The 13,450-nt window shown below is 42.5% G+C and overlaps 1 protein-coding gene across 6 annotated transcripts in view; it reads left to right on the top strand.

Moving 5' to 3' along the window:
* The window catches only part of robo1 (roundabout, axon guidance receptor, homolog 1), a 344,541-nt gene that overhangs the window by 294,423 nt on the left and 36,668 nt on the right, over nucleotides 1–13,450 (top strand). For all 6 annotated transcript variants that reach the window (XM_079674651.1, XM_079674649.1, XM_079674653.1 and 3 more), the window contains 4 exons: nucleotides 6,006–6,163; nucleotides 10,627–10,747; nucleotides 11,624–11,762; nucleotides 11,939–12,066. In XM_079674651.1, coding sequence (XP_079530777.1) covers nucleotides 6,006–6,163; nucleotides 10,627–10,747; nucleotides 11,624–11,762; nucleotides 11,939–12,066 — 546 coding nt within the window. The remainder of the gene's footprint in view (nucleotides 1–6,005; nucleotides 6,164–10,626; nucleotides 10,748–11,623; nucleotides 11,763–11,938; nucleotides 12,067–13,450) is intronic.

Here is a 13,450-nt window from a genome sequence, read left to right as displayed (position 1 = left end):
AACATGTTAACAGGCAAAGCAGTGTCTGTATTATGGACTCTTAAGAGTGTATTGTTCCGGCCCTGAGTGTTTATAAGAGTTAATAAGGGCATCCTGTCTCCATTCAGTGACATGACTTGTGAATCTGGAGGATGACCTCATGGCATCCGGGGTGTGCAGGTGCAAACCCTAAAGGCCAGTTGGGTAACAGTCTGTCTGATGTTGTTGACATATTTACGGTGTCCACAAAGCGTCTTGCAGTCAACTAAGCACTTAGGCTGTCAATTTTTTTCTTACCAATGTGACTCTACAGATGTGACCTCATATTGAATGTCACGGGTGTCTAGCCAGGTGCTATGGTTTTCTCCGTGATTTACATGTGTATTGTATACATGTAATTCTAATATATATAACAACACATTGTGCAGTGGGAAGCTTGTGATATTATTTACAACTTCCTTCAGTGTCAGTTTTATCTCTGTATTTGCGTATAGCTGTGAAGTTTATATCTTTGATCATCTACCTCAGACAGTATTATGCTGCATGGTAGGATCAAGTGTCTGCAGGCCAGGCAAGAGGGCATGAGCTCAGAGCCAAGGAACGAGAGCCAAATAGAGAAAGAGAGGGGAGTCTGCCATGTCCAATCTCATCTCCCTGGTGGTGGGGTCAGGGGGGAACTGGGGAATGAGAAGGAGGAGGAGGGAGGAGAAAGGCAGTGATAAACCTAGGTACAGTAGAAGACCTATTATAGCTTCACACCCAACAGCAAAACTACAGATGTACACAATCCAAACTCACACACACTGTACACACGCCCCTGGCAAATTATCCACCTGCAACAGCCTTTTGCAATAGAGTGGCAAGGGTTACAACGGCATGGCTTTGAGCCTTTCTTTCATGTAAGCCGCTCAGTGTGTGTGAGCTGACAGCGAGGTAAGATAGGGGGTCAAATAGCTGAGAGGGGTGAGATAAATTCAGATACAAAGTGAGAGTTGTAGGGGGAGAGAATGAGAGAGGTGTTCGTCCCACAGGACAGAGCTGGAGGCAATGTGTAGATATAGCATCAATATGGAAGAACTGAGCTGAATAAGGTATATTTTTGCTTATGGCATAAACAACACTCGTAAAGGATACATGTATGTCGTATGAAATGCATTGGAGGGTTGCCCAGTCAATGTAAGGCTTAGTTTAATACTCATAGATGTGTCAGCTAGTGATGTGAAATAGCATTCCATTCCCTTTTCTAATATATTCATTTATATTTTGCTGTTATTCAGACTGTCTTCTAAAAAGAGTACATTAATGGAAAAGTAAGAGCTGAGGCATTCAGCAGTTACTAATTCTGACTGTTAGGCGATTTCATATTTGACTTACTGTTTGTTATACTCTCCATTCATCCTTTCTGGATATTATCAGTTTATATTTGATGATGTCTGACTCCCAAAAGCCTAATATTGTGACAGCTTGTGAAGCAAATGGAGTAAATTAAACAGTTTAAAAGAAGCAGATCTACTTTCAGGAAACCAGGAAGAGAGACAAACGGGTAGAGAGATGGATTATCTTTCATTATTTTCTTTATTTCTCTTACCTTACCTTCTTACATGCTGCTTCCCTTAAGGGGCAAGCCATGTCCATTCTGTTCGAAGAAAAAATCTGAAGCCAAAGGCGAGACCAACGCTGTGATCTTTCTGTTTGCAGGATTGACTCCGGGTGCCTTCTGATAAATCTTGAATTCCCTGGTGGGTCTGTTTTTGTATCCTCCCAAAGATTTGTGGGGAAGCTTGTTGTACTCGGTTTAATTTCCTCAGAATAAAGCTCATCTGATCTTCCCACCCAGACTTGTGTGTGGCATTAAATCTTCATTTTCATTAATGTTGGAGGGGCAGAGCGGGAATCTCATTTTAATTTGACATTTAAACATCTGTTTTCAATTTCCTGAGGAAAATAGTGTGTGTGTGCTGATGCCTATGTGTGAGCGCGTGGGTGGACAGCGGGGGTGAAGAACCTGGGAGCTTTCAAAGCACAGAGCAGCCATCTTAGCTGACCTTTTAAAGGAGGGTTTGGATGTAAGAAATGATGGCAGCTAATTGCTTTAGCCTCAGCAAAGAACCAATTACTACTGTGATTCTGGCGAGCGATTTATCACACACAGTGGAGTGTGGTTGTACTGGACTTGGCAGGGCCCAACACATGTTTGTCAGTACAAACTAAACCTCTGCTTTGATAGATATGGTTGTGTTATGCACAGTCAGCCGTTTGTCTTGCATCGAGGCATGTCAGTCAGATGAGATAGGATGTGTTTTGTTCTTGGACTACTGAAAAGAGGATATGCAATGCAGAGTGTATCCCTTTACCTTGACAAAGCGTATTGATATCTGTCCAAGTCCGGATATTCACTCTTTTTCATCCTATCATCAGCATATTTGAGCAAATCCAGGACGGACAAAGAGGCGTCTTCATGCTGGGACCTGTGACTCTGGCCCATTTCCACATATTAAGCCACAAACTGAAAATCTCTCTGTACACACACAAACACATGCACACACACATTGAGTTTGGCCTCCCTGTTAGTAGCGCAGGACATATTATCTGCTGGGGGACAGCTGCAGGCTCACTAGAGAGACAGAATGGTAGAGTAGGCTCATTATCCCAAACACAGACACAGACCACACTACACACACACACTTTCAGGAGAGCACACATTGTGAGAGACTCTTTATCCCCTTTTTTCCACCAAATGCTGGGTCCTTGAACAGAATCAGCTAGGGAGGCAGGCGAGTGGGGCCTTATGCAGTATGTATACAGGAAGGAGGGATGCTGGATGTCTTATTTAAACCAGGGGGGCCAGAGGCAGCCGGTTCTACCACAGCTCCGGATCTGACAGGGCTTCTGGCGGAAGAGTTAGGGCTTTGTGCCCCATCCAGATCTGTGTCCGTCTGTCTCTCCTACAGACTGTCTGGCTGCCTCTGTCTCTCTCTTGCTCATTTTGCCTTTATCCCAGAGGATTTTTGTTTTCAACTACGCAGATGTTCGTGGCTGTCTGCTGCGCTACACTCAGCTGTGTTTATAACAAAGAGGTGTTGGTGTGGAGGAGGATTGAGGGCAGCGAGGTGAGGGGAGCTAGTGCTGCTAAGGAGGGGTGGAGGTCACAGCGCTGTGGGTGTAAACACTGGATGATGCCAGCTGTCCCCCGGGCCTCCAACCAGTCAATACAGCATCGTTTTTTCCTCTTTTCCTCCCCACACACATCCCTTTTTATTTTTCAGAGGGACAGATGCATCTGCATGTTAGCTGTGAGAGTTCCGGTGAAACCAGCATGGGAGGTAGAGACCAACTGAGAGGAGACCATGATGTGCACTTAATGTCACCGTTAAAGTTACTCAACCTGCTCAACCAAGCGTTTAATACAAGCTTTAGTGAGGCACTACAAACTGAATTCTCTCATGTGCTCTTTAACTTTTTAGTGTAAACACTCTTGATCAACAGGATATTGCTCAAACATTCGGAATTAATATCTGTATACTTTTAAGAAAAAACAAGAAAAATAGATGTGTTGCACGCTAACAAAATGTGCATAAGTATAATATGAGTATTATATTGACCCCCTTTGATATTCAAGGACAACTTTTGCCTGGATACAGAGTGTTTCAATTGACCACTCCAACAGTTGCGTCTGATATCAGGCATGACAGAAGTGGAGACTGTTTAATCAAATGGAGCTGGTGCTCTAATGGATCGGATGTTTAGTGTTTACATTTGCATTCCTGGATGACTGTATCTGCTTTTAACAAATGAGCTCACTCGCATCACAGCTGCACCGCTGAGTTTGAGTTGGATCAGAGTCAGCGTAGAACATGTGTGATCGTCATTCATGTGTTTACAGCACACTGCATGTATATGTAAATATATTCCTTCAACAGACAATCAGACCTGTTCCTATGCTAGGTCATTTAGGGATGGTAATGTCACAGCTGCATGTAGGAAGGTGTGGGTGGGAGTATTCAGCAAAAGAGATATTACAACCCATCTGACTCCAAAAGAAGGCTCCTTTTGAATTGGACTCCTACTCCACGTTACAAGAAGCAGAGAGCAGTATCTTGGCTCAGCAATGTCCAATTAAGTGCTTAAAGGGTTTAGTGAGGAATTTGTTGGCTGTCGGTAGGTGAGGGGGTCCTGTGTTGAGCCTGACTTTGATCTGTGACTGAGGTGACTTTAGAGCAAGCTGAGGAGCGTGAGACAATAGACTGGAAAGGTTTTATCCCTTAAACACAGGCACAAGCATACATTTACTTTCCATACATACAAAGGGATAACCAAGATTGCTGACCTTGCATACTTTGTGTGTGGCCTGGATTTCAGCTTGAAATGTACAAGCAATATTTTCATTGGTTTTTATATGCTTGTGCAGTAAAGCTGTGGAAGTGATTACTGGCACGCTGTCTGCAGAAAGTATCTGGTGGCTTCTTCTCTCCAGTTTAACTATAACAGAGTAGATAATAATAATAATAATAATAATAATAATACATTTATTTTGGGGGACGCCTTTCATATCACCCAATGACACCTTACAGGGCATAGGGGCAATATAGGGAACAATTAAAACAGTGGATTTAGTGAAGTATCAGCCAGGGTAAGACAAGACAAACAACAGGAAATGGACTATAGAAGGACACAAAAGGACACAGGGTACAGTTTATAAAGAAAATGCCAGTTTAAACAGGTGGATTTTGAGTTGGGTTTTGAATGTTGCTATGGAATCAGACTGTCGGATGTGTAGTCGCAGGGAGTTCCAGAGTCTGGGAGCCGAGCAGCTGAAAGCTCGAACCCCCATGGTTTTGAGGCGAGAGCTTGGGACGGTGAGAAGATATGGAGTCTAAAGATGTGCTGTTCCTTTTCCCCTTAGAAAAAAGGCTTGCATTGATCTGTTTTGTTGCTACTACCAGTTGGTAATGATGCTGAAGTAATATTCTGAAGAGGCAGGCAGACAAGACTAATGATTTTAGATAAAACAGGTTTTGTAGTTTTGCATTTACCCCCACTTGAATACCAGAACTGCTCAGTACATCTCTTTAAAAACCTTCACCTTCTTTTCAGTTTCATATTTGTACCAATAAATCAGACCTAAGAAGGTGTGGATCTCATATGTTGGATAATGAAAATCCATGGCCGTGTCATCTTTTTTAGAGCATTTCTCCAGGGAAAATCAATGCAAATAAGAATCATATTATAGCAAAGACCTTAGCAAGGCAGCAACGTTTGATTGGATCTAATGTAGATTTGTATCTATTCGAATATAGCATATGAGCGCAACGGATGTAAATATGGACTGTCAGGGAGAGATGAATAAGTGATGATGGAGAGGCCATCATCATTGTGCACTAAAGTAAGTGTGTGTGTGTGTGTGTGTGTGTGTGTGTGTGTGTGTGTGTGTGTGTGTGTGTGTGTGTGTGTGTGTGTGTGTGTGTGTGTGTGTGTGTGTGTGTGTGTGTGTGTGTGTGTGTGTGTGTGTGTGTGTGTGTGTGTGTGTGTGTGTGTGTGTGTGTGTGTGTGTGTGTGTGTGTGTTTGTGTGTGTGTGTGTGTGATTACATGAAGGTCGTTGTGGCTCAGTAAACAAAGAGGAGGAAGGTCATTGCTATTAGAGATGTTGATGGGCACAAATATGTGTTCATCGTGCTGTTGTAAAGCTTATTGTCAGAAAGGTTGGAATACGACTGTACAAGTTGTTATGAACAGTAGCCTATACATATCTTTTATACATAGTCTAAGTCCATTTTATATCCTGTGAACACATTTTGGCTTGATTGTTAGTGTTTTCAATAGTGCATTAAATCAATATGTTTACTTAGAATTTATTATCTGTGCGGAACTCTGTGTGGAAATGGGCTGCTGTTTTACAAGCTGCCATGGGCTTTATTAATGTTGCAACAGCTTAAAGTGTCATTTAAACATCTATATTTTGTATATACTGTTTTCCCTAAAGGAGTATTGACTTTCTGTTAAAAGTTTCATTTCTGTTTTCTTGCAGTTTTACGTGATGACTTCAGACAAAACCCTGCAGATGTGATCGTGGCGGCAGGAGAGCCGGCGGTCCTGGAGTGTCAACCTCCCCGTGGACATCCTGAACCCACCATATCGTGGAAAAAAGATGGAGTAAACATTGACGACCGAGATGAGAGAATCACTGTAAGAATCTTTTTTTGGTGAAGTTTAGTGACTTTGTCATTGCTCACACGTAGGTTATCCTATTGATGCCTGAATACTGCTTTGTATGTAACGATGGTGTGTTTAAATGTATGAGATAGAATGACCCAGTGATGCAGGTCAAGTCATTACCACCACTTCAGTGTTTGCTGAAAGATTGATTTGTTTGCCTCATTATTCACATATAGCAATTACTGAACCCAAAGCAGCCTATTTCAGTGGCAACAACCTTTAATGACTGTTTCACTCCCTCAGTCAGCAGCAGTGCATTGATCGGGGATGGCCTGCTGATGAAATCAACTAGGGGAAGCGTTGTAGTCAGCAGCAGCGCCTGCAGAAATCCAAACAACTCTTTACATTTGATTTGCAACCAAACCACCAATTATTCGGCTTTAATTAAAACAACAGCACAGCCGGGACTGCAGCATCAATCAGCTCTACATGCTTGCTAGCCTATGGTCTGAAATAATACCTGCTCAAAATGTCTAAAAGAAAACACAACTTGGGACCACAGTTGTTTTTGTTGAAGAGACTTAGTTGCATCTGTTAATGCTGTTTGGACGTATGCTTGAGCGAATCACAGTAAAAGCTCTGACTCAGCACTCCAACACAAGCAGGTGTTGAGGAGTAGTGAGCTGAGTGTCTGATTCCCATTTTCCTGCAAACCCCACCAGTTCTGGCTCCACATCCTGCAGTTCTTTAGTACTCAAATGGTTTGGTCCCCAAATGCTGACAATGGCTAACTTTACAGTTGAGTCAGACAATGAATACAAAGTACTAATAAAGATGTTCCACTCTGTATGCCTGACATGCAGTGCTGAAAGCCAGCCTGGGCTGGTTGTGCTCAATACATTTTCATTACTGGGTAAGTTGATTCAGTGATTTATCGCTGTTGGCTGTCTTCATCGGAGCACTGTAAATGATCGAACACAGTTTTGCTCATTGAGGGCCAGTTGAGGTTGCTTGCATTGAGCACTGAAAGCACATTTTACTCGTAAACAGTGTGAGTATTCTTCCTCTCTGTTTCTCTCTAAGCTGCACAGGCAGGAGATTAGGAGTCCAAGTCTTGCCACTGATCAACATAATTGAAAGAAACAAGCGCATAATCTAGTTTAACGAGAATCAAATCATATTTGTCCCCGACTTAAGTGAGTAGTTACTGATAAGCACGACATCTCTGCGACGCAGTAACCTCTTATGGCCTTTCTATATACTGTTTGTCCTTTTTCTACACATTTGGATCATGCATGTATTATGTATTTATTGTATTTACGCTACCTAGCTGTGCCCACTCTTACACTTTAGCTTATTGCATCCATTTTTTACACTCTGTAAAATAAAATATAATCATCTTTTTAATATTGTTCATTTAACTAATGACAAACTAGCTCATGCTGTTAGTGTGAGAGGTATTTTGGGGACAAAGTAGCTCTGGTTTTACTTATATTACTCATGTAGTGTGACGCATGGTTCTTGTGCAAATAGCCTTTCCCATAATTATATTTTAGTCCCACTGAATACAACACATGTTCACACTATTTATTTAGTTTATAAATCATTTCTGCAACAACATCCATCCTACCCCCTGCATGGTGTACAGTAAGTAAGGACTTACTCTCTGTAATGTTTATCTAATTTTGTGCACTGATGGGTGGAATCCTCAGAGTAAATGTTGTTAACGCGGCTGCTGTGAGAAAGGCTAAATGACTCAAAGTTGTGTCCTTGTCTGCAACACTGTTTGGTCTGTTGTGGAAATGAAAAAGGCTCTGATGGATTTAAATTAGCTACTTGGACCAGCTGGAGTTACTCACTGTAAACGTCCTGTCAAGCACAAACCTCACAAACTGAGTGTTCCCAAATAACCACTTTTAAAGTAGTGCTAGACGTCATACATGATAATCTAAGTATGAGTAATCAACTATGGTGACAGATGGGAGTCAGGACTGTCTCCTGTGTTAAAAGCTGTATTAGAAGTAGAGAATCATGATGGGAGCAGTTAGTTTATAGTTATATTTCATTTGTTGTGAGTGACTTGAGGTCTGTAGAGAGCAAGCAGAGGGGGGGGGGGGATCTTTATAATGTGATGAACAGCTGAGCTCGTCCAAGGGCCCCCCCCTCATCCAGCCTACATTGTTGTGTTTGGTTCAGTTCATTCCTCCAACCGTGCAACATGCTGGGGCGTGCAGTTTCCTTGGTGATCACTGGTGATCAGAGCGAGCTCCCAAACCGTTTACTCTTTGAACTGTACTTTACTGGGATTGGTCGACTTGGCTTTTGTGGCTGCAGTGCAAAGAGAGACTCAACTTCAGAGAAAGGCAGACACATCAGAACAAACTTTCCTATTTTTCTATCTATTTTGGTCAGCTGTGTGTAAAAATCAATGACATGCTGTATGCCATCTCACATGACTGTATGTGGGGTGGTTATGAAAAGGTTCCCACTGAGCCATAAAGAGTGAGGTAGCGCTATCAGCCTGTAATGCTGCCGTGCCACTAGCAGCAGCTGGCCGCATTCCTCTCAACTTTGTCACACAGGTCTTGCAGGAACTATGAATAAAGGATAAACAAACATATACAGGAATATCTAAGCCTCGACCATTGTCTGCTTAGGGCAATTTGACATCACAAAACAACCAAAATGCAGCACATTGTCCTCTCCCTTTGTGCAATAGTTGTGGTTAATTATCAGCCTGGAAAATTGGACCCCTGTGTGATTACCAACAGAATGCATGCTGAATAGAGGCTTTTTTTCATTATCAGCATTGCCAAAAGACATGAGACAAAAGGCAACAGGATAGAGCCATCTCCCGTACTGCAGGGATAATTCTCAGATTTTTGGGGCTTTTAGCAGCCTGTGTGCTTTGCCGTGTTGGATAATGCATTTGCAGAAAAAGAAGGCCGCTGCTGCATTCATTTACTTGCTCTCAGAGTCCCTGCTGCTCTGGCACTTCAAATATGCCTGTGGAGAATGGGAAACTGCCACACAGAGGTAGGAGTATGGATAGAGTGGACGGGGCCTTAAGTGGATCCTCATGTTAAAGCCCTGTGGACCCAACGGTACACCCCCCTCTTTCTCTGCTGTATGGTCTGCCCTGACCTTGGGCCCTTGTGAGTGTCACAGTGTTTTAGCTGCTAAGCCTTTCCTCAAACAAACAGTAACATAAGGATACTTCAAACCCTTCCAGCACCACGGGGTGCCCTAAATAAGCCAACCTTCCACAGCCTCTTCAAGTCCCTATGCCCTCCTGCTTTACCATGAATATTAAACATGGAGTAGGGCTGAGGAATGCCTCAGAACCTGAAAGATATATCCGGTTGCAAAGTTGTCCTTCAAGTATCTTAGACTCAGCCTGCCGTCTTTATGAAAAATAAAACGTATACACACAAGTGTGTCTGTCATATGCAAGTGATAATGTGGAATACAGTGGTGTAGATTTCCTGAGGGGCATCATGGATCACAAGCGAACACACATGTAAGAAGGGCTTGTGTTTAACATAGTAGTCACGCATTTGCAATATTGTGTGTCAAGCTCTCTGTCAGAGGTACTCTAATGAGGGTATCGATTACATGCTTGCAGGTGGTGGTCCCGGGTCTCGCACGCTGATATGTGCATTTAAAACCTAAATCCCCCATCAAGGCAAAGAGATCATTGGTGCACCATTCTATTGTCTGTCTCTGCGCTGACTGGCATGGTTGTGAGCTGAGAGAAGGGCTGGGGGGCTGTGCTGGGGCTGTCTTTCTGACTGCCTGAGAACAAAGCACCTCCTCTGGCCTGTAATCAAAGCCCTGGGAAATAACAGACATGACATTCACCTGGACAAACACACATTCAGCGCTGGGTGTGTGCGCTGTTCATGTTTGCTTGAATGTATGTGTACTTGCTCTCACTTGCAGTTGTATGCATAAACGGGGTAAAAATCAAGAGGAATATTCTTTAAAACGTTCCGCAACATATTAGACAAAGTGTCCTGAAGCTCTTTGAGGCAACTGGAAAAGTGCTCACAGTCCTGCAGAGCCTCAGGTGTTTCCTCAGGGATCCGCATTTGTTTTGGATTGGAAAAGTGTTCTTTGGCTCAGCTTACCCTGAGGAGGAACTGACCGACTGATAGAAATAATGACTCCAAGTGGTAGCTGAGTGCAAAAATAAAAAAATAGGCTAGAGAGAAAGTTCAGTTTGTTCCCAATGCTCAAAAGTCCAACAGTTCAGCACCAAGCCATTATGTGTTTGTGAGTACATTTCATATTGGTGTTGTAATGATCTTTTGGTAAGTAAGTGCTCACAGACATTCTTTAATGCAATAAGGACATGTTTTGTAATGTTTGAGCTGTGCTGTTTTATTTGTTCTGTGTCAACCACAGGCCCACTGTGTCTCTCAGACTTTCATTTTGCTGTTTTCCTCTCAATGATAAGCCTCTCTCCTCTTACTTTACTGTATTCCCTTTAGATACGCGGAGGGAAGCTGATGATCACAAATGCCCGGAAGAGCGATGCTGGGAAATATGTGTGCGTTGGCACAAACATGGTCGGAGAACGTGAAAGTGAAATAGCCGAACTAACAGTACTTGGTAATAAATCTTCTTTTCGAATATCTTAATCTGTTGTCCACATACAAGCAACACACATGTCATGCACATATATACTCTTGCACACACATTCACACACTTGTTTGTCTGCATTGAGAAACAGAATCCAGATGTTCCATTCCAGTGTCTATCTCCCAGTGAACTAAATGGTGTCACTGACCTTTATCAGATAAAGTGTGAGCTGACCTCCAATCTCACACTTAACTATGACTCCCATGCTGGCCCCAGCAGTGTGTCTCCTATGACCAGCTGCACCCTATTTCATCATGAATGACCTCCTGTGTCCCAAGCAGAGAGCATGTCCAGACTCCTGATTTTATCACCACTTGTGTTACTCCCTATTCCTCTTCTCCTCAGTGAATCTTTCAGAAAGAGCAAGAGCAGAGACAATTTTGTAAATATAAATAATTATACTGAAATAATACTGTCAGGACTTAAGCAAGGCCAGCTTTGAGTTTTTTTGTTTGTCCCTTTGCATGAGAATACTATGGTTAATCATAAACCAACCTGGTTAAAGTCTGATGGACATTGTACATTTTAAACTGTCATTAACCGTAAATTGTTTATTACCTTGTTATATCTGTATAAAAACTAAATTAGTACAAATTAAATACTAGATTATTTCACATTATAACATCATTTTCATTACAGGACATCTCCCAGGACCTAAAACTCAAACTTCAAAATGGCTATATTTAATTGAACATCTAATTTTTCTCTTGGCTCTGAAGCCTAACTATAAATAAAAAAACTAAGAATTGCAAAAAATATAACTGGTATATTAAGTACAAATATTTTTCATGTAAAACTGTTCTTTGCTTCTTTTTTTTTTAAATGTCTTTGCTGCAATCTATGCAGAACGTCCCAGCTTTGTCCGTCGCCCAGGCAGCCAGGTGATGTTAGTAGACCAAAGTGTGGAGTTCAGGTGTGAGGCTCGTGGCGACCCAGTTCCCACCGTGCGCTGGAGGAAAGACGATGGTGACCTGCCCAAAGGAAGGTATGACTCATCAACTGCTCCCCTTTCATCACAAAATACCATCCTCCCTCTCTTTGTTAGATTCAAATACATATTTGTTCAGTGTCATCAGATGACGCATGATGCATTAAGCCTGCTTATACACAGTTTTGGTTTATATGTCAACATTTGATACATGGATATTCGTTTTAATCCAGATATGAGATTCGTGAAGACCACACCCTGAAGATCCGTCGTCTGACTTCAGCCGATGTAGGCTCCTACACCTGCGTGGTCGAGAACATGGTGGGCAAGGCGGAGGCATCGGCCTCGCTCACCGTCCACGGTAAGAGAAAATACTGTGACCACCATCACCCTGTTCAGTATTTTCATTTACAGCCCCTTTGACAGCTATTCCTGGTGCATTTCTATTTTGGGTAACTGTGAAGCCTGATTCAATTGCAATTTAGCCCAGCCACATTGCAATGATAGTCTGCAGCTTTACTACTATCGGGGCATCACTTTCACCTATTCTCTCTCAATTAGCTGATTGATTTCTAATAAAAAAGAAACGCAAAAATCCATAATAGCTGTATAGTTGTGCACATGGGAGCTCAACAGCAATCGATTTAATTTGCCCTATACAAGTGGCATTTCTCCGGAGGCCTGTCTTCCGTCATGTTTTAAGACATACAGTACTATTTGTGAACCTATGGAATATCTGTGCGTTTCCTGTGGCCCTCTCCATTGGACTTCTTATTAACACGGTTGGAATATAAAGCAGCCGGTCACAGAGTGTGAACATTCAGAAAGAAACCATTCAGATGAACTGGGGGCTGGGATCACCCCTAAACCCTCCTGAGAATCAGAGGAACACAGAGGGCCTTTTAACGGCAAACTAATGGGAATGTAGGGAGTCGGGTGAGGGAAGTAAGGAGGAAAGCAGGGGTAGGTTGAATGTATGGGAGATAGGGACAGTGAGTGTGTGGGTCTTGGTGGCAGCTCGCCACTGATGCAGAACAGGTTGGGAAATGGGGCTGGGGGCGATTGTGGTGAAGAGTATAGAGGGGGAGAGAGGTTTCTGCGGTGAGGTCAGTCATATTAATGTCACTCCCAGCAGTTAACACAGCAGAGATATAAAGAGACAGGGCAATTTGATTCCTGTGCCAACCCCCACCCACAAAGACAGATAATTCATCTTCACATGGCTACCCTTTGCAATTATTTCTTCATTTTCTCCACAAGACAGCAATCTTTAGATTGGTTTGAAGAGCAAGATTAGGCACACCTGCCAATACATCCATCAATATATCTACCCCCCTTATTGCCTTTTTTCACTTCCTATCCCTGATGAAAGCTTAGTTAATGAAAGGGAACAGCCTCGATGCACAATTCAATAAGCTGTTCTTTTAGCTTTGTACCATATTTGAAAGGCTACAACCTCCCTTGTCCTTATAGGAAATGAAATGTCTTGAACTCAGGCCTACTCCCTGTTGCCTACATACAGAAGTAAGGCACTAGCCTTCTTTTCACTCATTATGCCTTTCAACCCCCATGTTATAAGAAATAGATAGACATGAAAACAAGAGTAAAAGCACCTAAATCAATTAAACGTTGGTAAACAAGGACCTCTGCTATAGATTTAGGAAACAAAAATGCCAATTCTTTCTTGGGGCGTAAGTACAGGTTAGAGGCACAAGATGAATTCTTATTATACTCTTAGATTGGAT

Source organism: Notothenia rossii (genome assembly GCF_949606895.1).
Source record: "Notothenia rossii genome assembly, chromosome: 4".
Classification (NCBI taxonomy): domain Eukaryota; kingdom Metazoa; phylum Chordata; class Actinopteri; order Perciformes; family Nototheniidae; genus Notothenia; species Notothenia rossii.
The sequence above is the reverse complement of the archived record's forward strand: the minus strand, read 5'-3'. Positions and strand labels throughout refer to the sequence as shown.